Source organism: Melopsittacus undulatus, chromosome 1 (genome assembly GCF_012275295.1).
Source record: "Melopsittacus undulatus isolate bMelUnd1 chromosome 1, bMelUnd1.mat.Z, whole genome shotgun sequence".
In the NCBI taxonomy this organism is placed as follows: domain Eukaryota; kingdom Metazoa; phylum Chordata; class Aves; order Psittaciformes; family Psittaculidae; genus Melopsittacus; species Melopsittacus undulatus.
This window is the reverse complement of record NC_047527.1, coordinates 1,406,136-1,432,551: the sequence shown is the minus strand read 5'-3', so window position 1 is coordinate 1,432,551 and position 26,416 is coordinate 1,406,136. Positions and strand designations below refer to the sequence as shown.

Sequence of the window (26,416 nt, the reverse complement as noted above, 5' to 3'; positions counted from 1 at the left end):
AAAGGCTGTAGAGATATGGGGCCACATCTTCATGATGCACCAACAAACCACAACAAACGAGTGCCACAGGATGACATCGCTGACGACACCCCCACCTCTCCAATGCTTTTCTTGCATGGTCTGCCAAATGCCCTGAAATAGACCATCAAACCCAAGCCTTTGGTCTCTAATACTTGAAAGCTGCCGCCATGGCCAGAAGGACACATCCTCAACAGGAGCACGTGAACTTCCAGAATTCTTGGAAGGAAAACACAACCACAACTAATTGCTTGCAAGTATCTGACACGCACCAGCTGCTTGCACAAACATGCTGTCATGCACAGAGACTGTCTCAGCCCCCTCGGGCACTGCAGGACCAGCATAAAAGCCAGCCCAGCGCCTCTGTCCCTCACTCGCCTCTGCTGACGCCTTCTCCTGCACCTCAACAAGGTGAGCCTCAAGCCCCTTGCCCTTTGCTCCTCACCCCCTGCCCCGGCTCTTCCAGCACGCTCTGCCCCAGCCTCAGCACCCCTCACGCCTCCCCAGCACCACAGCCCCACAACAGCCTCCCCACTGCCTCGCCCTCCTGCACCACCGCCCCTCGCACCCTCACGCCCTCCGCTCTCCCCACACCCTCTCTCCTCTCCTCTCCTGTCCTGTCCTGTGCCAGGGCCCCTCCACACCACACACATGGCCTGCTACGACCTCTGCCGCCCCTGCGGACCCACCCCGCTGGCCAACAGCTGCAACGAGCCCTGTGTCAGGCAGTGTGAGGACTCCCGCGTCGTCATCCAGCCTTCCACCGTGCTGGTCACCCTGCCAGGACCCATCCTCAGCTCCTTCCCCCAGAGCACCGCCGTCGGATCCTCCTCATCCGCTGCCGTGGGCAACGTCCTGGGTGCCCAGGGAGTGCCCGTCTCCTCTGGGGGCTTCGGCTTCGGAGGCCTGGGCTGCTATGGCAGAGGAAGAGGCTGCAACATCTGCTAAGGGCCATTGACATCATGTCTGAAACCAGCCATCCACCCCGTGGAAACAACATCATGGATTAAGGACAAACCTTTGGGCCAATGCTAGTACACGGACTCAACATCTACAACTCCTTCTCTCAACACACAGTGAAGGCAAGCAGGGAAAGGACTCGGTTTGAGCTCTCTGGAACCAAGGCCTTTGAGCATCTTCCACTTCTCCAACTTTGTTCTATGCATTGGTCTTTCTGCTATGTTCTTCCGACTCTCCTGCAAACACCTTCTCACACAAGAAGCCCAAGAAGTACCAACCTTGTGATATTTGCACTGTGGGGCACAATGTTCTCAGGGCCCTGGCAATACCTGCTACATACAATGTCTTATTGCTGCCCCACTTCACCTCTCACTGGTTCCCTTCCACTTGGTGCTCCTGCCTTTTCCCTGTGTTTATATTCAATAAAGCTCTCCTGCATCCTGGCCTCAGGCCCTTCCTCTTCATTTCTTCCCAAAGACTCATCCAAACTCACCCTCACAATCACGGCTCAACAGGCCATCACGGTGGCTAAAACAGCACGACGAGACTCTCTGTGGAACAGTAGCACCAGCAAGACCACCCACTGGCACTCAGGGACCTTCCAGACCATCACTCCAGCTCTTTGCTTCCCTGAACAAAAGCTTTCAAACACTGATGCACTTCCACCTTTGACACAAGCTCCTCATGTGTGCTGGGTTACCTCTGCCTGGATGCCTGGTGCCCATCCTTCAATTCCACCTCTCTCTGTTCCAGAAACAAGGTTGTTGTGTGGCACCGTATCTAATGCTTTGAACAAGGCAAGGTAGATAATGGCAGTCACTCTTCCTATACCCACCAATGCTGTAACACCCTCACAGGAAGACACAAATCTTGTCAGGCATGATTTACCCACTATGAAGCCATGGTGTCAGTCAGTGATCACCTTCATCTTTTCCATGTTCCTTGGCATAGTTTGCAAGACAAACTGATCCATGATCTCTCCTGTCACAGAGGTGACATTGACCAGCCTTGAATTAACCTGGGCCTTCAATTGGACAACCTGGACCTCCTTGGAGTATTGTGTACAGTTCTGGTGTCCACAGCATAAAAAGCACATGGAACTGTTGGAACAAGTCCAGAGCAGGTCCATGAGAATGACCAGGGCATGGAGCAGCTCCATGTGAACACAGGCTGAGAACATTGGGGCTGTTCAGCCTGGAGAAGAGAAGCTGCTTGGAGACCTCAGAGGAGCTTCCAGTATCTGAAGGGGGCCTATAAGGATGCTGGGGAGGGGTTCTTCATTAAGGACTGTAGTGATAGAATAAGGGGTAACGGTTAAAACCTAAACAGGTGAAGTTTATATTGAATATAAGGAAGAAATTCTGTACTACCAGGGTGCTGAGGCACTGGAATGGGTTGCCCAGGGCAACTGTGAATGCTCCATCCCTGGCGGTGTTCAAGGCCAGGTTGAACAGAGCCTTGGGTGATGCGGTCTAGTGTGAGGTGTCCTTGCCCATGGCAGGGACGTTGGAAGTGGACGATCTTAAGGTCCTTCTCAACTGCAACTATTCTATGATTCATTTCCACCTTGTTAGTAATCTGCCAACTTGCTGGCTGAGGACTTGATCATATTGGCCAGGATGTTAATGAGGATGCTGAACACGCTGGCCCCACATCCATGTCCTACACGACTTGAGACTTGCCTCCAACTGGACTTTGTGCCACTCGTCACAAGCCTCTGGCCTCAGCCCTTCAGCCGCTTGGCACTGCACTGGCCCCACACACAAAAGGTATTTTGGCAGCTTGTCAATGAGAATTCAAGGGATGAAAGGGTCAAAGACTTTACAAAGACAATCGAGGTAAACACCAGCCATGGCTCTCTCCTCATCCACAATAATGGGCATTTCCACGCAAGGGAGACAGAGTTTGATCAAACATGAATTATCATTTGCAAACATATGCTGAGGACTTCACATCAACTTCTCATCATTCCTGGCATTTGCAGTCCTTTCTAGGATGATTTCCTACATCACCTTCCACAAGAACAAGAGCAGATTCAACAGCCCCTATTTGCCCAGTTCTTCCTTCCTATTCTTCTTCAAAAGAAGAGGCCATTCATCTCTTCTGGTTTTCAGGAACTACTTCATTGTTGCACTGACCTTTGGGCTGCAAGGTCCCCATTCCACACACATCAGAGTCCACAGCCCATGGTCTCAGCTTGCAATGGAGTTCTCAAAAGAAACCTTGGATGATCCTGAGACCACCAGCCCTTCTTCACTGCACAGTCCAACAGTGACCCAATCAGGGGGTCTCCTGACCACCAGCTTCACTGCTGGGGAGTCTCTGCATCACCTCTGCAGGAGACCCCAACTCAACACCCCTCTGCTCTGAGGTCACACAGAAAAGCCCCAGTGTGAGGTCACAATGTTCCTCAGCCTGGCTCAGCAAGGCCCTGCTTGGGGCACTGTGGACAAGTGCAGGAACAAGCCTGTAACCCAGCCCTGCTGTGAAGATGGGGCTCTTTGGTGGGTGGACTTTGGCTGGGCAACAAGTGCTCATTGAGCTCTTCTGCCATGCCCCTTCCTCAATTAGATAGGAGAAGAACAAAGAATCATTGAATCACAGAATAGTTAGGGTTGGAAAGGACCTTAAGATCATCCAGTTCCAACTCCCCTGCCATGGGCAGGGACACCTCACACTAAACCATATCACCCAAGGCTTCATCCAACATGGCCGTGAACACTGACAAAGGCCTCCAGAGTTGAGATCACAACATGGAGATCACTCACAGGTTTCCACAGGAAGCAAAACAGACTCGGCTGAGGATTTAATTTATCAAAACCAAAACTCACATTAGAATCACAAGAAATAAAACCAAATCTTGAAAGACCTTCCCCAAACCTTCTTCCACGTTCACCTTCCCACATGAATTACATACTCCTTTCCCCAAAGTGACACATGGGGATGAGGAATGGGGTTGTAGTCAGTTCAACACACACTGTTGCTAATCCTCTTTGTTCCTCACACTCTACACATCTTCCATCTTGGGGTCCCCTCCAATAGAAACAGCCCTTCATGAGTTTACCCAGTGTGGCTTCTTCAAACAGGACCCATGAGATATGGGGGCAGCTTCTTGCATGTTCTAACAGAAGCCACAACAACAGCCGCATATTCCAAAACGTTCCAATGGAAACCCACTACAAGAAGTACAACCTTAGAAACATAAATGGACAGCAAGACACAGACAGAGCTCACCCTACAGGAAAGGACAGGCTTAGACAGAGTTAGCAAACTGGTAGCAAGGTGGGGAGGAAAACAATACATAGAAAGGGCAGCTCCTCATAGCCAGGAGAGCTCCAACGAAGAGAGAGCCTGAGGTCTGCAAGGACATGAGGAAACCTCTTCACAATGCACCCACAAACCACAGCATGCAAGTACCATGGGATGACATCATGGATGACACATCACTTCTTCAATGGTTTTGCTGCATGATCTGAAAAGTCTCCTAAAAGGTGCCATCAAAACCAAGCATTTACCCTTTAATACTTGCATTTATAAAGCTGCCGCGAGGGCCAGATGGACACGTCCTCAAGAGAGGACATGCAAAGGGAGCATTGCGGGAAGGAAAACACGGCCCAGCTCACGACTTGCCAGGCTGTGGCACGCACCAGCTGCTTGCTGACAAATGCTGCCATGCGCAAAGGCTGTCCCGCCCCTCGGGGACCAGCATAAAAGCCGGCCCAGCGCCTCTGTCCCTCACTCGCCTCTGCTGACGCCTTCTCCTGCGCGCTCAACAAGGTGAGCCTCAAGCCCCTTGCCCTCTGCTCCTCACCCCCTGCCCTGGCTCTTCCAGCACGCTCTGCCCCAGCCTCAGCACCCCTCACGCCTCCCCAGCACCACAGCCCCACAACAGCCTCCCCACTGCCTCGCCCTCCTGCACCACCGCCCCTCGCACCCCCACGCCCTCCGCTCTCCCATCACCCTCTCTCCTCTCCTGTCCTGTCCTGTGCCAGGGCCCCTCCACACCACACACATGGCCTGCTACGACCTCTGCCGCCCCTGCGGACCCACCCCGCTGGCCAACAGCTGCAACGAGCCCTGTGTCAGGCAGTGTGAGGACTCCCGCGTCGTCATCCAGCCTCCCACCGTGCTGGTCACCCTGCCAGGACCCATCCTCAGCTCCTTCCCCCAGAGCACCGCCGTCGGATCCTCCTCATCCGCTGCCGTGGGCAACGTCCTGGGTGCCCAGGGAGTGCCCGTCTCCTCTGGGGGCTTCGGCTACGGCTTCGGAGGCCTGGGCTGCTACGGCCGTGGAAGGGGCTGCAACATCTGCTAAGGGCCCCAGACAGCACCCTGACAACAGGAACAACACCCTGGAAGCAGCACAAAGGACAGAGGATGCACATCCACACTGTTCCTGACACATATATCTGCTGTCCACAAGTTCTGCTCTCACAGTACCAAAAAAGGAAGCAGAGCATGGACCCAACCTGTGCTGCCTGATACTCATGCCTGATGGATGTCCTTCCCTTCTCCCACTACCTTCTCTGCATCAGTCATCTGCTATTTCCAGTGCTGTCTCTCCCAGCCAGCATCTCACAAGCTAACCAAGGTTGAGGGGACCTTTAGTGGGCTCCTCCCAATTCAGGGCAGGGAGACCTCGGTGCTCTGACAACTTGTACTTTAAATAGAAAATCTCAGGGGATGGTCACCATACTCTCACCATAGACCAGCTCTATACAGCTGTATGCTTTTACATTTTCACTCTTTGGTCTCAATAAAGTTCTTCTGCATTCAAGCCTTTGAAGCCTCCTCTTCCTTAATTCTACCAAGGCTCTTCCAGCTTCAAGCAGCACAAAGCTATGGCTCAAGAGACCGTCAGGGTGAGTTAACAAGGGCCACTATGTTTTTCCTAGGATATATGCCACCACATGCAGACTGACACATGGAAGCCCTCCAGAAGGTGACACAAGTCCATTACTGTCACAAAGAAAGCACTGAACTTGACATTGTTCCCCTGTTACAGCTCTTATGGAGTCACCCCAGGCTCATGAGACCATTTGGATGGGGTCACCGGGACAACAATATAGGAACTCATGACCCTGTCACCTACTGCTGTGAGGACCATAGGTACCCCATACAGGGGGGGCAGGTCTCCCACCTCCTCTCTGCGATCATCCTTTTACCCTAGTGTGTGTTCCTGTTGCATTGATATTCTGGCAGCATTTTCCCGATTCTACCTATGTCAGAGTCTCCAGGCCATGGTCTCACCTTGCTATCAGGTCCACAAATGATGCCTTGACAGGATGTTCAGAGGGCCACCAGCCCCTCATCAGTGCAGGCTCCAACAGTTCAAGGAGTCCCCAGACAGACCATCCTCCCTCCTGCTCTGTTTCTGGAACACCTCTGCAAGGGACCCCAAGCCAACATCCTGCTCTGAGGTCACAAAGAAAGAACACAGTGTGAGGTCACAATCATCCTCACATGGGCTCAGCAAGGCCCCGCATGGGGAACTCGGAATACAATGCAGGAAGAAGCCTGTAACCTTGTTCTCCTGTAGAGACAAGGCTCTGAGCTGGTTTGACTTTGGCTGGGCTGGAAGGGCCCACTGAGCTGCTCTATCACTCCTCTTCCTCAACAGGGTAGGGGCAGAAGCTCCTAAGTAGAGACAAGAACATGGAGATCACTCTCCAGGTTCCAGTGGCAGCAAAAGAGACTTAAGTCAGGGAAATTAATTTCTCAAAAAACAGACTAGAATTAGGAGAAATAAAAACAATTCTTAAAATATCTTCCCCCAGCCTCTCCCTTCTTCAGGGTTCATCTTCGAAGAGAGCAAGAAAACCCACAAACACACCACCAACCAACCAACCAACCTGCTGGCAAATCTCTTCCCATTGCGAGCCTGTGGCACACACAAAGTGACAGAGGCTTGAGCCAGTGCGGGCTCAAAGACAGTCTTGAGCATGACAACACTCCCATGAGCATGCCTCTGATGGACTCACAACAGAATCATGAGACCACTTGGGTGGTGTCGCAATGCCACCCACAGAGAGACTCATAGTCTAGTCCCCCCCTGCTGCAAGGACCTTGGTCATCCCATGCAGTGTGTGCAGGTCAAAACCCTTCCTGCTCTGAGATCCTCCTCTGACACAGGAGTGTGTCTTTGTTGCACTGACCTTCGGGATGAAAGGTCCCCATTCCACATGCACCAGATATCCCAGGCTATGGTCCCTCCTTGCTATTGGAGGATGACTTGGAGTTTCCCCAAACAATCAACACCTCCTCACTGTGAAGACCAACAGTGAAACAAGCAGAGGGTCTCCTGACCACCATCCTCCCTGCTACTGAAACTCTGGACAACCTCTGCAGGGGACCACAAGACACCACCCTTCTGCTCTGAGATAACACAGAAAGCCCCCACTGTGAGGTCACAGTCGTCCTCACCTTGGCACAGCACAGCCCTGCATGGGGCACTGGGGACAAGTGCAGGACCAAGCCTGTGACCCAGGTCTACCGCAAAGATGGGGCTCCATGAGTGGAACTTGGCTGGGCACCAAGCGCTCAATGAGCGGCTCTATCACTCCTCTTCTTCAAGAGGATATGCGAGAGAAGAATAAGATCAAAGTCTCCTGAATCAAGGTAAGAACATTGAGATCATCCACTGCTTTTCCAGCAGCAGCAAAACAGACTTAATATGGGGAAAATAATTTCTCAATATCAAAAGTCAGAGTACAATTAGAAGAAATTGGAACAAATATGAAAACATCTTCCCCCTACCTCTCCCTGCTGCAAGGTTCATCTTCCCTTCTAAATCTCTGACTCCCTCTGAAAAATAGCACAGGGAGATAGGAATGGGATCTCTGCACAGTTCATCTCACGTTGTCTCCACGCTTCCTTCCCCCTCGCATTCTTCACTTGCTCCATCATGGGGCCTCTTCCACAGGAAACAACCCTCCACAAACTTGTGTACAACCTTCCCACAACCTTCAGCAGACATGGGGGAAGCTCCTGCCATCCTCTCACAGAACCACCACAGCAGCCCCGTGCCAACCAAACCATTTCCACGTAAACACACTACACCCAGGGTCAACATCACAAGTACAGGATGACCAAGACACCCACATTGCTCAAACAATGGGAAAGGCCTAACGCCAGGCTTAGTGACCTGGCAGCAAGAAAGGGAGGGACGGAACACAATGGAAGGGGCAGCTCCTCACAAACTACAACTACAAAGGCCAGACCAGCCTGAGACAGCTTCGTAGATATGGGACCACCTCTTCATAAGGCACCAACAAACCACAACAAACGAGTGCCACGGGCATACATCACTGACAACACCCCCACCTCCCCAATGCTTTTGTTGCATGGTCTGCCAAATGCCATGATATAGACCATCAAACTCAAGCCTTTGGTCTCTAATACTTGAAAGCTGCCGCCATGGCCAGAAGGACACGTCCTCAACAGGAGGACATGAACTTGCAGAATTCTTGGAAGGAAAACACAACCACAACTAATTGCTTGCCAGGATCTGACACGCACCAGCTGCTTGCACAAACATGATGTCATGCACAGAGACTCCCTCAGCCCCCTCAGGCACTGCAGGACCAGCATAAAAGCCGGCACAGCACCTCTGTCCCTTACTCGCCTCTGCTGACGCCTTCTCCTGAACCTCAACAAGGTGAGCCCCAAGCCCCTTGCCCTCTGCTCCTCACCCCCTGCCCCGGCTCTTCCAGCACGCTCTGCCCTAGCCTCAGCACCCCTCACACCTCCCCAGCACCACAGCCCCACAGCCCCACAACAGCCTCCCCACTGCCTCGCCCTCCTGCACCACCGCCCCTCGCACCCCCACGCCCTCCGCTCTCCCATCACCCTCTCTCCTCTCCTCTCCTGTCCTGTCCTGTGCCAGGGCCCCTCCACACCACACACATGGCCTGCTACGACCTCTGCCGCCCCTGCGGACCCACCCCGCTGGCCAACAGCTGCAACGAGCCCTGTGTCAGGCAGTGTGAGGACTCCCGCGTCGTCATCCAGCCTTCCACCGTGCTGGTCACCCTGCCAGGACCCATCCTCAGCTCCTTCCCCCAGAGCACCGCCGTCGGATCCTCCTCATCCGCTGCCGTGGGCAACGTCCTGGGTGCCCAGGGAGTGCCCGTCTCCTCTGGGGGCTTCGGCTACGGCTTTGGAGGCCTGGGCTGCTACAGCAGAGGAAGAGGCTGCAACACCTGCTAAGGGCCCTTGACAACACGCATGAAACCACTCATGTACATTCTAGAAGCAAAGACATGGACTGAGGATGCATGTCCGTATTAATGCTGGCACACCAGTTCACCTTCTGCAGCTCCTTCTCTTGTGGCACAAAGCAAGCAGGAAAGGGGCCAGACAAGCTGCCTGCCAACATCTAACATGGATGTCTTCCTCTTCTCCAAATTCCTTCTCTGCTGCACCTCACCTGCTTCATGCAGTACTGTGTGCTGCACCAGCATCTTACAGGCTAAACTGCATCAGGGGACCTCCAGTGGGCTCCTGCCCATTCAAGCCAGCAAGACCTCGGTGCTCTGACAAAATCTGCTGCATACAGAAGACCTCAGTTCATAGTCACCCTACTTGCATCTCAGTTTTCTTCATCCTTATGCTTGTACGTTTTCATGCTTTTATCTCAATAAAGTTCTTTTGCATCCCAGCCTCTGAAACCTCCTCGCCCTTTCTTCTACCAAAGCTGTTCCAAGTTCACGCACCACAAATCCAGGATTCAACAGGCCATCAGTGTGCGTGAAAATGCCACAGGGATTATCCTGGGAAGTTTCTCACTATGACCAGCAAGGACTGGCACCTGAGGTGCTTCCACAGAGTGACAGAGGTTTGTGCCATTGCTGGCTCAAAGACAGTCTTGAACATGACAACACTCCCATGAGCACATCTCTGATGAAGTGGCAACAGACTCATGAGACCATTTAAGTGGAGTCCCACCCCACTCATGGTCCAGTTCCCCCTTGCTGCAAGGACCTTGGGTGTCCCATGCAGTGTGTGCAGGTCACCACCCTTCCTGCTCTGACATCCTCCTCTGACCCAGGAGTGTGTCCTTGTTGCACTGACCTTCTGGATGAAAGCTCCGCATTCCACAAACACCAGATTTTCCAGGCCATGGTCTCACCTTGCTATTGGGTCCACAAATGATGACTTGGAGTTTCCACAAATCATCAGCACCACTTCACTGTGAAAACCAACTGTGACCCAAGCAGAAGGTCTCTTGACCACCATCCTCCCTGCTGCAAAGTATCTGGAACACCTCTGCAGGGGACCCCAAGACACCATCCCTCTGCTCTCAGGTCACACAGAAAGCCCCCACCGTGAGGTCACAATCCTCATCACCTTGGCTCAGCACAGCACTGCATGGGGCACTGGGAACACGTGCAGGACGAAGCCTCTGACCCAGCTCTGCTGCAAAGATGGGGGTCTCTGAGTGGAAGTTGGCTGGGCACCAAGTGCTCAATGAGCTGCTCTATCACTCTTCTTCCTTAAGAGGATAGGGGACAGAAGAATAAGATGAAAGTCTCCTAAATTGAGATAAGAATATGGAGATCACCCACTGATTTCCAGTGGCAGCAAAACAGACTTACTATGGGGAAATTAATTTATCAACATCAAAAATCAGAGTAGAATTAGGAGAAATAAAAACAAGTCTTAAAACACCTTCTCCCAAACTGTCTTTGAATCAGGGTTCTTCTTCCTTTCTAAATTACATTCTCCCTTGCCCAAAACAGCACAGAGGGATGAGAAGGGCAACTGGGGTCAGTTCACCCCACTTTGTCTCTGCTCTTCCTTCCCCCGCTCTCTTAACCTGTTCCATGCTGGGTCTTCTTCACCAGGAACTTATCTGGATCCTTCCCACAGGCTCTATCGCACTTGGAAATACCTTTTCACATATTCTCAATGAAGATAAAATAGCAGCCCAATGTCTACCAAAACACCTCCACGTAAACCAACTACAGCCAGGGACAACCTCATAAGCACAATTGCACCAGGACACCCACAGAGCTCACCCAATGGGAAAGGCACAAAGCCAGGCTTAGTGACCTGGCAACAAAGAGAGAAGAGACTGAAAGAGATGCCCCTGCACCTCCTCCTGTTGTACTAATTCTTTCTTCGCAGCATCTCTTTGCCTGTGTCCAGGACTCTCTGCTCCAAACCCCTTTGCACAAGTCAAAGACTACTGGGGGACATCTGCTATGTTGCTTGTACTGCAGGGCAGGAAGAACTCAGTGCTCTGCCAACATGTACTGCAAGCAGAAGCCTTCTGCTCACGGTCACACTCCTTGCACCTCAGGCTGCCTCACTTCCACTTGGTGCTTTTGGTGCTTTTACATTTTCATTCTTTTGTCTCAATAAATTCTCCAGCATCCCAACCTGAGTCTCCTCTCAATCACTTTCAACAGCAGGAACCTCTCCACAGAAGGTACTTTAATCCCTTTTCTTAAACAGGGCAACTGGAGCTGCATGTTGTGGGACCATGGCAAGTTGGGTTTTCAGTAGCTGCCAGTACAGAGACTCCACTGACTCTTTCACTCTTTCCCCACCCACACAGGGAAAAAGGCTTGCCTTCTTTGCCCATGCAATCCCATCTCCTTCCCCTTGTAGCCAGGGCCTCTTCTTCTCCATGTGCACACCAGTGACAAGACCTGGGTTCCCACCACTTCTCTCCCTAACATCAAGGGTTAATTCACATTGATGATGGGCCCCCTGCACATCCTTCTCTCTTGGGTGGCTCACTTCCCAGCCTCTTCTCTATGAACAGTGATGCAGACTTTCCAGTCTCTGCGTGACCGTCTACTGCTCTTGGTCCATAATGTCCAAACCCTTCCTCACTGGGGAGCCAAGAAATGAATCCCACATGGCATTGTCCTCACCATTTCTGGCTAAAAAGGGATGGTCCCCTCTCGTTAACCAGTGCAGCACTCCTGAATGCAGCCATGGAGACTGGTGCACCTTTTTTTTACACGGGAACGTTGCCATCTCATATTCCATTTGCTCTCCATTAGGATCCCCAGGTCTTTCTCTGCTAAGATGGTTTCTAACCAATTGCTCCCCCAGATGTTCCTCCTACACACGAACACTTCTCCCCAGAAACAGGATCTTGCATCTACCCTGGCTGAACTCTTCTCCCTCACAACATCGTCCAGAACAAATTATTCAGATGTAGGATGAGCAGGTACATGACACATTGGATAAAGAACTGCTGAAGGACAGGGCCAAAGGTGTCCTAGTGAATGGGGCTAGATGTGCTTTGTGAATGGTCCCCTACAGTGGTCCTCAGGGCTCCGTTCTAGGGCCATTTTTGAACAGTATTTTTCTCACACATCTACAGGCAGCAGTTGAATGCACTGTTCACAAGTTTGCTGATGGGACCGGGAGATGCTGTTGATTCTCTTGAGGGATAAGAGGTCTTGCAGAAGGATCTCGGTAGCTTGGAGCATTGGGCAGCCATCAATGGCAGGAAATTTCAGAAGCACAAATGCTGGATTCTGCACCTGGGATGGAGCGATGCTGCACACAAGCACAGCCTGGGAGAGGAGTTCCTGGAGAGCAGCCCTGCAGAAAGGCACCTGCGGGTGCTGGCTGGCAGCAGGTTCAATAGGAGTCAGCAGTGTGCCCTGGCAGACAAGAGGGCAAACAGCATCCTGGGGTGCATGTGACTGTTCACTCAACTCTTGCTCTGATTTTGGCTATCCCAGCTTTTGGTGGGTGTCCTGGATTCAGCAGTAGCAGTCATTTTTCTCCTTCTTGGTAGCTGGTGCAGTGCTGTGTTTTGACTTTCAGGCTGGGAACGGTTGCTGATAGCAAGTATTTTTTGAGTTACTGCTCAAATGTTTGGTTTGTCCAAGCCTCATGCTGTGCCAGGGAGGAGGGGAGGCTAGGAGGAAGGAGAGACAGAACATCTGACACAGGCTAGTCAAAGAGGTATTCCATACCGCAGCACGTCATCACCAGGATGTAACGGAGAGATACCAGGAAGGGCTGGACTCTCTGGGGATTGAATGAGGTATCAGTCCATGCTCTGTCGAGAAGGCTGGGGTGAGTTATGGGTCGGTGCCTGGTGAGGTGTTGTATTCTATTTACATGTTATTTCCTTTATCATTATTAGTAGTAGTAGTAGCAGCAGTAGTGATTTGTGTTATACCTTAGTTATTATACAGTTCTTATCTCAACCCGTGGCAGATACATTCTTTGGACTCTCCTTCCTAACTCTCCAGAAGTTGGGGGAGCAAGGGGGTAGTGACTGCATGAGCTGTGCGATTTGGGTTTAAACCGCGACAGTGGGGAATGAAGTATCCCAGTAGCAGCGCCATGAGGTCCAAATGAGGCACCGTTTAGGCAGAACACGTGGCAAGAAAGGGCTGTATAGGCATTATGCAGCCATTATAACCTGGAAATTGCGATCACGTGCACATCACCTTTTGTCTAGCAGTTCACTCAGAAACCACTAAACTATGGAAAGGCATCAGACCAGACCTCCAATCTGGAAGGTACAAAGCATCAGCTAACCCTAAAAAGCTTTTGAAGCAGATCCAGCAGCACTTGGAATGCTGAGGATTTCATGTTCCCAGGAGTGACACAAGTAACATCCAAACCACGGCAGAGCACAAAGAAGAAGCAATTTTACCACTGGCAGTTAATTATATATTTTTTCTCATAAGTGCAGTATGAGAAGACTCCAATGTTCTAAGTTATCATTTGGATACTGGAGAAGTGAATTTACATCTTAACATACACTGCGCAAAAATGGGTACAGCCCCGATTCCTTGTTCCTTCAGTGTGTTTCACTATGAGCTCAGGACATAGAGTTGACATAAGAGAATAGATTGTCCTCTAAAAGAGAGAAACGTAAATGGAGCCTAGCACTGGGCACAGATCAGGATGAGCAACAGCTCATGCACCAGATCCAGCCTCTTGATTTTCTTACAGATACAAAGGGATGAGCTCTATTTCAGACATGGGGAATCTCTGCAAGAAACCCACAAACCACAGCCACGAGTGCCACAGGATGACATCATTGACGACACCCCTACCTCTGCAATGGTTTTCTTGCATGGTCTGCCAAATGCCCTGACATAGACCATCAAACACAAGCCTTTGGTCTCTAATACTTGAAAGCTGCCGCCATGGCCAGAAGGACACGTCCACAATAGAAGGATACGACCTTCCAGAATTCCTGGAAGGATAACACAACCACAACTAATTGCTTGCAAGGATCTGACAGGCACCAGCTGCTTGCACAAACATGCTGTCATGCACAGAGACTGCCTCAGCCCCCTCGGGCACTGCACGACCAGCATAAAAGCCGGCCCAGCGCCTCTGTCCCTCACTCGCCTCTGCTGACGCCTTCTCCTGCGCGCTCAACAAGGTGAGCCTCAAGCCCCTTGCCCTCTGCTCCTCACCCCCTGCCCCGGCTCTTCCAGCACGCTCTGCCCCAGCCTCAGCACCCCTCACGCCTCCCCAGCACCACAGCACCACAGCCCCACAACAGCCTCCCCACTGCCTCGCCCTCCTGCACCACCGCCCCTCGCACCCCCACGCCCTCCACTCTCCCATCACTTTCTCTCCTGTCCTGTCCTGTGCCAGGGCCCCTCCACACCACACACATGGCCTGCTACGACCTCTGCCGCCCCTGCGGACCCACCCCGCTGGCCAACAGCTGCAACGAGCCCTGTGTCAGGCAGTGTGAGGACTCCCGCGTCGTCATCCAGCCTTCCACTGTGCTGGTCACCCTGCCAGGACCCATCCTCAGCTCCTTCCCCCAGAGCACCGCCGTCGGATCCTCCTCATCCGCTGCCGTGGGCAACGTCCTGGGTGCCCAGGGAGTGCCCGTCTCCTCTGGGGGCTTCGGCTACGGCCTTGGCAACGGCTTCGGAGGCCTGGGCTGCTACGGCGGTGGAAGAGGCTGCAACATCTGCTAAGGGCCCTTGGTAGCATATCTGAAACCACTCACGTACATTCTAGAAACAAAGACATGGACTGAGGATGCATGTCTGCGTTAATGCTGGCACACCAGTTCACCTTCTGCAGCTCCTTCTCTTGTGGCACAAAGCAAGCAGGAAAGGGGCCAGACAAGCTGCTTGGTAACATCTAATATGGATGTCATCCTCTTCTCCAAATTCTTTCTCTGAACCACCCAATCTGCTTCCTGCAGTACTGTGTGCCACACCAGCATCTTACAGGTTAAACTGCATCGGGGACCTCCAGTCGGTTCTTCCCCAGTGAAGCCAGCAAGACCTCCGTTTTCTGACAAAATCTACTGCATACAGAAGATCTCAGTGCATGGTCACCCTACTTGCATCTCAGCTCTCTTCCTCCTTATGCTTGTACGTTTTCATGCTTTTATCTCAATAAAGTTCTCCTGCATCCCAACATCTGATACTTCCTTGTCCTTTCTTCTACCAAAGCGATTCCAAGTTCATGCAGCACAAATCCAGGGCCCAATAGGCCATTGGTGTGGGTGAAAAAGGCCACAGGGATTCTCCTAGGATGTCACTATGACCAGCAAGGACAGGTACCTGGGTTGCTTTCACAAAATGACAGAGTTTTGAGCCAGTGGTGCCTCAAGGACAGTCTTGAACATGACAACACTCCCATGAGCACATCTCTGATGAGGTGGCCACAGACTCATGAGACCATCTGGGTGTCTTTGCAGGGCTACACAAAGAGAGACAGTCAAGACCCAGTCCCCCCTTGCTGCAAGGACCTTGCATGTCCCATGCACTGTGTGCAGGTCACCACCCTTCCTGCTCTGAGATTCTCCTCTGACCCAGGACTGTGTCCTTGTTGCAGTCACCTTCAGGATGAAAGCTCCCCATTCTACACACACCAGATTTTCCAGGCCATGGTCTCACCTTGTTACTGGGTCCACAAATGATGACTTGGAGTTTCCCCAAGCCATCAGCACCTCTTCACTGTGAAGACCAACAGTGACCCAAGCAGAGGGTCTCTTGACCAATATCCTCCCTGCTACAGAATCTCTGGACAAGCTCTGCAGGGGACCCCAAGACACCACCCCTCTGCTCTGAGGTCACACCGAAAGCCCCCACTGTGAGGTCACAATCCTCCTCCCCTTGGCTCAGCACAGTCCTGCATGGGGCACTGGGAACAAGTGCAGGACCAAGCCTGTGACCCAGCTCTGCTGCAAAGATGGGGCTAAATGAGTGGAAGTTGGCTGGGCAATGAGTTCTCAATGAGCTGCTCTATCACTCCTCTTCCTTAAGGTGATAGGGGACAGAAGAATAAGATGAAAGTCTCCTGAATCAAAATAAGAACATGGAGATCACCCACTAGTTTCCAGTGGCAGCAAAACAGACTTAATATGGGGAAAATAATTTCTCTAAATCAAATCTCAGAGTAGAATTAGGAGAAATTGAAACACATCTGAAAACACCTTCTCCCAAACTGTCCCTTCTGCAGGGTTCATCTTCCTCTCTCTATTACATTCTCTTTTGCCCAAAACAGCACAGAGAGATGAAAAGGGCAACTAGGGTCAATTCACCCCACTTTGTCTCTGCTCTTCCATCCCCACACTCTGCACATCTTCCATGCTGGGGCTTCTTCACCAGGAACGTTTCCGCATCCTTCCCACAGGCTCTATCGCACTTGGAAATACCTTCTCACATATTCTCAATGAAGATAAAACAGCAGCCCAACCAAAACACTTCCACTTAAACCAACTACAGCCAGGGACAACCTCACAAGCACAATTGCACCAGGACACCCACAGACCTCACCCAATGGGAAAGGCCCAAAGCCAGGCTTAGTGTCCTAGCAAGAAAGTGTGAAGAGACTGAAAGAGATGCCCCTGCTCCTCCTCCCGTTGTACTAATTCTTTCTTCACAGCATCTCTTTGCCTGTGTCAAGGACTCTCTACTCCAAACCCCTTTGCACAAGTCAAAGACTATTGGGGGACCTCTGCTATGCTTCTTGTACTGCAGGGCAGGAAGAACTCAGTGCTCTGCCAACATGTACTGCAAGCAGAAGTCTTCTGCTCACGGTCACACTCCTTGCACCTCAGGCTGCCTCACTTTCACTTGGTGCTTTTGGTGCTTTAACAGTTTCATTCTTTTGTCTCAATAAATTCTCCAGCATCCCAGCCTGAGTCTCCTCTCAATCACTTTCAACAGCAGGAACCTCTCCACAGAAGGTGTTTTAATCCTTTTCTTAAAGAGGGCAACTAGAGCTGCGTGTTGTGGGACCATGGCAAGTTGGGTTTTCAATAGCTGCCAATACAGAGACTCCACCGACTCTTCCACTCTTTGCCCATCCATACACGGAAAAAGGCTTGCCTGCTTTGCCCATGCTATCCCATCTCCTTCCCCTTGTACCCAGGGCCTCTTCTTCTTCATGTGCACACCAGTGACAAGACCTGGGTTCCCACCATTTCTCTCCCTGCCATCAGGGGTTAATTCACATTGATGATGGGCTCCCTGCACATCCTTCTCTCTTGGGTGGCTCACTTCCCAGCCTCTTCTCTATGAACAGTGATGCAGACCTTCCAGTCTCTGCGGGACTGTGTACTGCTCCTGGTCCATTATATCCAAATCCTTCCTCACTGCTGAGTGAATGGGGCTAGATGTGCTTTGTGAATGGTCCCCTCCAGCGTTCCTCAGGGCTCCATTCTGCGGCCATTTTGGAACAATATTTTTCTCACACATCTACAGGCAGCAGTTGAATGCACTGTTCACAAGTTTGATGATGGGACCAGGAGATGCTGTTGATTCTCTTGAGGGATAAGAGGTCTTGCAGAAGGATCTAGGTAGCTTGGAGCATTGGGCAGCCATCAACGGCAGGAAATTTCAGAAGCACAAATGCTGGATTCTGTGCCTGGCATGGAGCGATGCTGCACACAAGCACAGCCTGGGAGAGGAGTTCCTGGAGAGCAGCCCTGCACAAAGGCACCTGCGGGTGCTGGCTGGCAGCAGGCTCAATAGGAGTCAGCAGTGTGCCCTGGCAGACAAGAGGGCAAACTGCATCCTGGGGTGCACGTCACTGTTCACTCAACTCTTGCTCTGATTTTGGCTACACCAGCTTTTGGTGTGGCTTGAGCTATCCTGAAAGCAGTGCCATGAAATCCAAATGAGGCACCGTTTAGGCAGAACACGTGTCAAGAAAGGGCTGTACAGGCACTATGCAGCCATTATCACCTGGAAATTGCTGTCTCCTGCACATCACCTTTTGTCTGGCAGTTCACTCAGAAACCACTAAACTATGGAAAGGCATCAGACCAAACCTCCAACCTGGAAGGTACAAAGCATCAGCTAACCCTAAAAAGCTTTTGAAGCAGACCCAGCAGACCCTGGAATCCTGATGCTTTCATGTTTCCAGGAGTGACAAAAGTAATATCCAGACCGTGACAGAGCAGGAAGAAGGAGCACTCTTATCCTTGGCAGGTAATTATATATTTTTTCTCATAAGTGCATTATGAGAAGACTCAGATGTTCTAAGTATCATTTGGATACTGGAGAAGTGAATTTACATCTTAACATACACTGGGCAAAAATGGGTACAGCCCCGATTCCATGTTTCTTCACTGTATTTCATTATGAGCTCAGGACATAGACTTGTCATAAGAGAACAGATTGTCCTGTAAATCTGAGAAATGTAAATGGAGCCTAGCACTGGGCACAGATCAGGCTGAACAACCCCTAATGTGCCAGATCCACCCTATTGATTTTCTTACAGATACAAAGGGATGAGCTCCATTTCAGACATGAGAAAGCTCTGCCAGAAACCCTCAAACCACAGCACAAAAGTGCCACAGGATGACATCACTGAAAACAACCCCACCTCTCCAGTACTTTGGTAGCATGGTCTGCCAAATGCCCTGACATAGACCATCAAACCCAAGCCTTTGGTCTCTAATACTTGAAAGCTGCCGCCATAGCCAGAAGGACACATCCTCAACAGGAGGACATGACCTTCCAGAATTCTTGGAAGGAAAACACAACCACAACTAATTGCTTGCAAGGATCTAACACGCACCAGCTGCTTGCACAAACATGCTGTCATGCACAGACTGTCTCAGCCCCTCGGGCACTGCAGGACCAGCATAAAAGCCGGCCCAGCGCCTCTGTCCCTCACTCGCCTCTGCTGACGCCTTCTCCTGCGCGCTCAACAAGGTGAGCCTCAAGCCCCTTGCCCTCTGCTCCTCACCCCCTGCCCTGGCTCTTCCAGCACGCTCTGCCCCAGCCTCAGCACCCCTCACGCCTCCCCAGCCCCACAGCCCCACAACAGCCTCCCCACTGCCTCGCCCTCCTGCACCACCGCCCCTCGCACCCCCATGCCCTCTGCTCTCCCATCACCCTCTCTCCTCTCCTGTCCTGTCCTGTGCCAGGGCCCCTCCACACCACACACATGGCCTGCTACGACCTCTGCCGCCCCTGCGGACCCACCCCGCTGGCCAACAGCTGCAACGAGCCCTGTGTCAGGCAGTGCCAGGACTCCCGCGTCGTCATCCAGCCTCCCGCCGTGCTGGTCACCCTGCCAGGACCCATCCTCAGCTCCTTCCCCCAGAGCACCGCCGTCGGATCCTCCTCATCCGCTGCCGTGGGCAACGTCCTGGGTGCCCAGGGAGTGCCCGTCTCCTCTGGGGGCTTCGGCTACGGCCTTGGCAACGGCTTCGGAGGCCTGGGCTGCTACGGTGGTGGAAGAGGCTGCAACATCTGCTAAGGGTCCTTGACAACACACATGGCCCTTGACATCACGTACATTCTAGAAGCAAAGACATGGACTGAGGATGCAAGCCTGGGGTAATGCTGGCACCCCAGTTCACCTTCTGCAGCTCCTTCTCTTGTGGCACTAAGCAAGCAGGAAAGGGGCCAGACAAGCTGCCTGCTAACATCTAACATGGATGTCTTCCTGTACTCCAAATTCCTTCTCTGCTGCACCTCATCTGCTTCGTGCAGTACTGTGTGCCGCACCAGCATCTTACAGGCTAAACTGCATCAGGGGACCTCCAGTGGGCTCCTGCCCATTCAAGCCAGGAAGACCTCGGTGCTCTGACAAAATCTACTGCATACAGAAGACCTCAGTGCATGGTCACTCTACTTGCATCTCAGATCTCTTCCTCTTAAGCTTGTACGTTTTCATGCTTTTGTCTCAATAAAGTTCTCCTGCATCGCAGCCTCTCACGCTTCCTCGCCCTTTCGTCTACCAAAGCTGTTCCAAGTTCATGCAGCACGAAGCCAAGGCTCAAGAGGCCGTTAGTGTGGGTGGAAAAGTCCACATCTATTCTTCTTGGAAATATGGCACCACAACCAAGAAATAGTGGCACCTGGGGTGCTTTCATAAAGTGACAGGGGCTTGAGCCAGTGGTGGCTCAAAGACAGTCTTGAACATGATAAGACTCCCATGAGTACACCTCTGATGCAGTCACAACAGAGTCATGGGAGCATAAGGTTGGTGTCCCAGGGCCACCCTGCTGCAAGGACCTTGAGCAGCCTATGCCGTGTGCGCAGATTACAACCCTTCCTGCTCTGAGATTCTGCTCTGATAAAAGTGTGAGTCAGTGTTTCACTGACCGCCTGGCTGCTTAGTACCCATTCCACACACACCAGTGTTTCCAGGCCATGGTCTCACCTTGCTAGGGTGTCCACAAATATTGACTTGGAGTTTCCCCAACCAATCAGCACCTCTTCACTGTGAAGCCCAACTGGGACCCATGCAGGGGGTCTCCTGACCAACATCCTCCCTGCTACTGAAACTCTGGACTACCTCTGCAGGGAACCCCAAGACATCAACCCTCTGCTCTGAGGTCACACAGAAAGCCCCCACTCTGAGGTCACAATCCTCTGTGACTGTGAGGTCAAAGACCTGCATGGGGCACTGGGGACAAGTGCAGGACCAAGCCTGTGACCCAGCTCTGCTGCAAAGATGGGGTTCTGTGAGTGGAACTTGGCTGGGCACCAAGTGCTCAATGAGCTGCTCTATCACTCCTCTTCCTCAAGAGCATAGGGGACAGAAGAATAAGATGAAAGTCTCCTGAATCAAAATAAGAACATGGAGATCACCCACTGGTTTCCAGTGGCAGCAAAACAGACTTAATATGGGAAATTCATTTATCAAAATCAAAACTCAGAGTACAATTAGGAGAAATTTAAACAAATCTTGAAACACCTTCCCCCAATCTCTCCCTTCTTTGAGGTTCATCTTCCCTCCTACATGACTTACTCCCTTGCTCAAAATAGCACAGAGGGATGGGAAGGGGAACTGTGCTCAATTCACACCACATTCTTTCTGCCACTCCACCCTCCTCACACTCTTCATCTGCTCCATACTGAGGCCCCATCCACAGGAAACAGCCCTCCACAAACTTATGTGAATCCTTCCCATAGGCTCTATTTGACTTGGAGAAAGTTTCTGGCACCTTCTCGTGGAGCACACCACAGCAGCATCATGGCTAACAAAAAAATTCCACATAAAAGCACTCACCCAGTGAACAACTTACAAGTCAAAAGGCCACCAAGACAACCACAGAGCACATCCAAAGGGAAAGAACCGGCCAAAAGCCAGGCTTAGAGACCTGGCAGTAAGGCAGAGGGGTACCAGATGCAATGGGAGGGGCAGGCCCCTCACGGCCAGCACAGCTCCAAAGCCCAGACCACTACAACAATGCTGTGAGGACATGGGGCCCCCTCTTCACAATTCCTCTTGCCTCAATAAAGTTCTCCTCCATCCCAGCTTGTGATGCCTGCTCTCCCTTTCTTCTACCAAGGCTCTTCCAACTTCACACAGTACTATGTCAGGTATCAGGTCATCCATGGAAGTGGAAAAATGCCGTAAGTCTTCTCCTGGGAAGTATGCTACCATTAGTAGCAAAGACAGGCTGCGGGGCTGCTCCCACAATATGACACAGTAGTTTGAGGCATCAAATGTCTTGAAAATTACAACATTGCCCTGAACATATCTCTGATGAAGTTACCCCAGTCTCATGAGCACATCTGGCTGAGGTCCCAAGGCCACCCACACAGGGATTCATGGCCCCTTGCCCCTTGCTCCAAGGACCATGGATATCCCCATACAGTGGGCCCAGGTCACCAATCTCCTTGCTCTGGGATCTTCCTCTGACCCCATTGTGGGTCCTTGTTGCACTGACCCCCTGGGCGCACGGTCCCCATTCCACACATGTTGGAGTCTGCAGGCTATGATCACACCTTGCTATGGGGTCTACAAATGATGCCTTTGAGCCTATCTTGGACACCAGCCCCTCTTCACTCAGCAGCCCAACAGTGCACGAGGTCTTCGGAACAAACATCCCTCCTGCTGCTGTGTACTTGGAGCACCTCTGCAGGGGACCCAAGCCACTATCCCTCTGCTCTGACGTCACATGGAAAGCCTCCAGTATGAGGTCACAATCCTCCTCACAGTGGCGCAATGAGGCCCTGCACAAGGCAATGGCAATGAGGTGCAGGAACAAACCTGTCACCCTGTTCTCCTGTGAAGATGAGGCTCTGTGTTGTGTTCACCTTGGCTGGGCACCAAGTGCTCACTCAGCTCCTGCATCACTCCTCCTCTTCAACTGCATTAGGGGGAGAAGAGTAAGACTAAAGCCTCCAGAGTCAAGATAAGAAAATGGAGATCACTCATCAGTTTCCAGTGGCAGCAAAACAGACTTAGCATGGGGAAATTCCTTTAACAAAATCATAGTAGAGAATAAGAAATTAATCAACTCTTAAAACACTTTCCTCAATGTCTCCTTTCTTCAAGGCTCCACTTCTGTCCCACAGTACTTACAACCTTGACCAAAGAGGCACAGGCAGTAGGGGAATGGGAGCTGTGGTCAGTTCAACACACATTGTCTCTGCCATTCCTTCCTCTTCACGCTCTTAAATTCCTTACTGTAGGGTCACTATAATATGAAAGAGCCTTCCATGACCTTCCCCAACATAGGTCCTTCCCACATGCTCCATTGGACACAGATAAAGCTTCTGGCATTTTCTCACAGAAGGTGCAACACCAGACCCATGGCTACCAAAACCTTTCCACATAAAAACACTCTCCCAGTGACAATCTTACAACCACAAAGGGCACCAGGACAGACACAGACCTCAACCAAGGTCTGAAGTCAGGATTAGGGACCTGCCCTGTGCAGTCTTGCCTCCTGGCTGAAAAAAAAACCTACCACTAACATCTCTCTAAGCTTCTCCTCATAGCAAGGATCTTCCAGTCCCTACAGCATCTCGGTGGTCCTGTATTGGACGGGATCCACTACATCCATGCCATTCTTCTAGTGAGAACCTCTAAACCGGACATAAGGCTCCACACAAAGCCTCACCAGCATGGAAGAGAGCAGGAACACCCACACACACACCACCAACAAAACTGCTAATAAATCTCCGTCCATTGCTGTCATAGAGCACACATGACCTACTTGGCTGCAAGGTGCATTCCTGCACAATCCTGAGCTTGTTCTCCTTCAGCACCACAAAGCTGTACTCAGCAAAGTTGCTTTCCAGCCTCTCATTCACCAGTATAATCTGAAAACAGGCACCATTCCTCCCTACATGGAAACTTGACATTTCTTCCTGTTGAACTTCAGGACATTCCTATCTGCCCATTCTCCAGCACCTCCTCTTCCCTCTACATCATGGCACAACCATCCAGCATCTCAGCCCCTCCCCAGATTTTGCATCATCTCTAAACCTGCTGAGAGAGCACTCAAGCCAGCTGCCCACAAACACCCGTGACCCCACACCCCTTGAACATGCAAGGGGAGAAAGCATCAAAGGCTTTGCAAGAATACTGAGGTAAACAACAGAACAGCACTCTCCTTGTCGGCAAAACTTGACTTTTCAAAGTAGAACACAATTACAAAGGTGGTCTACTTACAAGGTGCCCCACATCAAGCACTGCATCAAACCAGAGGACAGGCTGCAAACATGCAACTTATAAAAGAGGTTAGAGCTACAACTGGGCCAACACAAACTTTTGGAACGATGGGAAGTGCTCCCCACATCACAGAGAGCAACCATATCTCAAGCACAATTTCCAGGACCACAGCCTGCTGTTGCAAACTGAACTCCCCTGACACAGCTACGAGGACAAGGGAGACCTCTTCACAAGGCACCCACAAACCACAGCACACGAGTTCCATGGGATGACCTCACTCACACCACCCCACCTCTCTAACGCTGTGGCTGTGTCTGCAGAGTGCCCTGACAGACACTTTCCATGCAAACCAACCCAAACACACCCTGTCACTTGAAGGCTGCCGCCAGGGCCAGAAGGACACGTCCTCAACAGAGGACATGCAAAGGGAGCGTTGTGGGAAGGAAAACACGGCCCAGCTCATGACTTGCCAGGCTGTGGCACGCACCAGCTGCTTGCTGACAAATGCTGCCATGCACAAAGGCTGTCCCGCCCCTCGGGGACCAGCATAAAAGCCGGCCCAGCACCTCTGTCCCTCACTCGCCTCTGCTGACGCCTTCTCCTGCGCGCTCAACAAGGTGAGCCTCAAGCCCCTTGCCCTCTGCTCCTCACCCCCTGCCCCGGCTCTTCCAGCACGCTCTGCCCCAGCCTCAGCACCCCTCACGCCTCCCCAGCACCACAGCCCCACAGCCCCACAACAGCCTCCCCACTGCCTTGCCCTCCTGCACCACCGCCCCTCGCACCCCCACGCCCTCCGCTCTCCCATCACCCTCTCTCCTCTCCTGTCCTGTTCTGTGCCAGGGCCCCTCCACACCACACACATGGCCTGCTACGACCTCTGCCGCCCCTGCGGACCCACCCCGCTGGCCAACAGCTGCAACGAGCCCTGTGTCAGGCAGTGTGAGGACTCCCGCGTCGTCATCCAGCCTCCCGCCGTGCTGGTCACCCTGCCAGGACCCATCCTCAGCTCCTTCCCCCAGAGCACCGCCGTCGGATCCTCCTCATCCGCTGCCGTGGGCAACGTCCTGGGTGCCCAGGGAGTGCCCGTCTCCTCTGGGGGCTTCGGCTACGGCTTCGGAGGCCTGGGCTGCTACGGAGGTGGAAGAGGCTGCAACATCTGCTAAGGGCTCTTGACAACACACATGAAACCTCCCATGTACATTCTAGAAGCAAAGACATGGACTGAGGATGCATGTCCGTGTTAATGCTGGCAAACAAGTTCACCTTCTGCAGCTCCTTCTCTTATGGCACAAAGCAAGCAGGAAAGGGGCCAGACAAGCTGCCTGCTAACATCTAACATGGATATCTTCCTCTTCTCCAAATTCCTTCTCTGCTGCACCTCATCTGCTTCATGCAGTACTGTGTGCTGCACCAGCATCTTACAGGATAAACTGCATCGGGGACCTCCAGTGGGCTCCTGCCCATTCAAGGCAGGAAGACCTTGGTGCTCTGACAAAATCTACTGCATACAGAAGACCTCAGTGCATGGTCACCCTACTTGCATCTCAGTTCTCTTCCTCCTTATGCTTGTATGTTTTCATGCTTTTATCTCAATAAAGTTCTCCTGCATCCCAGGCTCTGAAACCTCCTTGCAATTTCTTCTACCAAAGTTCACGCAACACAAAGCCAGGACTGAGCAGGCTGTCGGTATTGGTTAAAAGGCCACAATATTCTCCTGGAAAATATGCCACCACAACCAACAAAGACTGACCCCTGGGGTGCTTTCACAAAGAAACAGAGGTTTGAGCCAGTGCTGGCTCAAAGACAGTCTTGAACATGACAACACTCCCATGAGCACATCTCTGATGGACTCACGACAAAATCATGAGACCATTCAGGTGGAGTCCCAGGGACACCCACAGAGAAACTCATGGTCCAGTCCCCCCTTGCTGCAAGGATTTCGGGTATCCCACACAGTGTGTGCAGGTCACCACCCTTCCTGCTCTGAGTTCCTCCTCTGACCCAGGACTGTGTCCTTCTTGCACTGACCTTCTGGATGAAAGGTCCCCATTCCACACACACCAGATTTTCCAGGCCATGGTCTCAACTTGCTGTGGTGTCCTCAAATGATGAGTTCGAGTTTCCCCAAGTAATCAGCACCTCTTCAGTGTGAAGACCAACACTGACCCAAGCAGAGCATCTCCTGACCACCATCCTCCCTGATACAGAACCTCTGGACAACCTCTGCAGGGGACCCCAAGACACCACCCCTCTGCTCTGAGGTCACACTGAAAGCCCCCACTGTGAGGGCACAATCCCCCTCACCGTGGCTCTGCACAGCCCTGCATGGGGCACTGAGGACAAGTGTTGGAACAAGGCTGTGACCCAGCTCTCCTGCAAAGATGGGGGTCTATGGACAGTAGACTTTGTCTGGGCACCAAGGTCTCACTGAGCTGCTCTATCATTCCTCTTCCTCAAGAGAACAGGGGACAGAAGAATGAGATGAAAGTCTCCTGAACTGAGATAAGAACATGGAGATCGCTCACTGGGTTCCAGTGGCAGGAAAACAGACTTAATACGGGGAAATTCATTTATCAAAATGAAAAGTCAGAGTAGA

General features: G+C 51.9%; 6 protein-coding genes across 6 annotated transcripts; all 6 read left to right on the top strand.

The window, feature by feature from the left end:
* The first annotated feature begins 404 nt into the window (after positions 1–404).
* LOC101881721 (feather keratin 1-like) lies at positions 405–1,373 on the top strand. Its single transcript, XM_034065186.1, has 2 exons — positions 405–429; positions 650–1,373. Exon 2 carries the CDS (start codon positions 670–672, stop codon positions 964–966), a length of 297 nt encoding a protein of 98 aa, XP_033921077.1. The 5' UTR covers positions 405–429; positions 650–669; the 3' UTR covers positions 967–1,373.
* Positions 1,374–4,614: 3,241 nt separating this feature from the next.
* On the top strand, positions 4,615–5,549 carry LOC101869621 (feather keratin 1-like). Its single transcript, XM_034065677.1, has 2 exons — positions 4,615–4,755; positions 4,971–5,549. The coding sequence occupies exon 2, from the start codon at positions 4,991–4,993 to the stop codon at positions 5,291–5,293; it is 303 nt and encodes a 100-aa protein (XP_033921568.1). The 5' UTR covers positions 4,615–4,755; positions 4,971–4,990; the 3' UTR covers positions 5,294–5,549.
* Positions 5,550–8,631: 3,082 nt separating this feature from the next.
* Positions 8,632–9,186, top strand: LOC117436583 (feather keratin 1-like). The gene is made up of 2 exons (XM_034065424.1): positions 8,632–8,635; positions 8,864–9,186. The coding sequence occupies exon 2, from the start codon at positions 8,884–8,886 to the stop codon at positions 9,184–9,186; it is 303 nt and encodes a 100-aa protein (XP_033921315.1). The 5' UTR covers positions 8,632–8,635; positions 8,864–8,883.
* Positions 9,187–14,321: 5,135 nt separating this feature from the next.
* Positions 14,322–15,069, top strand: LOC117436295 (feather keratin 1-like). Its single transcript, XM_034064121.1, has 2 exons — positions 14,322–14,356; positions 14,575–15,069. Exon 2 carries the CDS (start codon positions 14,595–14,597, stop codon positions 14,907–14,909), a length of 315 nt encoding a protein of 104 aa, XP_033920012.1. The 5' UTR covers positions 14,322–14,356; positions 14,575–14,594; the 3' UTR covers positions 14,910–15,069.
* Positions 15,070–19,077: 4,008 nt separating this feature from the next.
* Positions 19,078–19,676, top strand: LOC117436516 (feather keratin 1-like). Its single transcript, XM_034064864.1, has 2 exons — positions 19,078–19,112; positions 19,328–19,676. Exon 2 carries the CDS (start codon positions 19,348–19,350, stop codon positions 19,660–19,662), a length of 315 nt encoding a protein of 104 aa, XP_033920755.1. The 5' UTR covers positions 19,078–19,112; positions 19,328–19,347; the 3' UTR covers positions 19,663–19,676.
* Positions 19,677–24,402: 4,726 nt separating this feature from the next.
* Positions 24,403–25,383, top strand: LOC117436560 (feather keratin 1-like). Its single transcript, XM_034065277.1, has 2 exons — positions 24,403–24,437; positions 24,661–25,383. The coding sequence occupies exon 2, from the start codon at positions 24,681–24,683 to the stop codon at positions 24,981–24,983; it is 303 nt and encodes a 100-aa protein (XP_033921168.1). The 5' UTR covers positions 24,403–24,437; positions 24,661–24,680; the 3' UTR covers positions 24,984–25,383.
* The last annotated feature ends 1,033 nt before the right edge of the window (positions 25,384–26,416 follow it).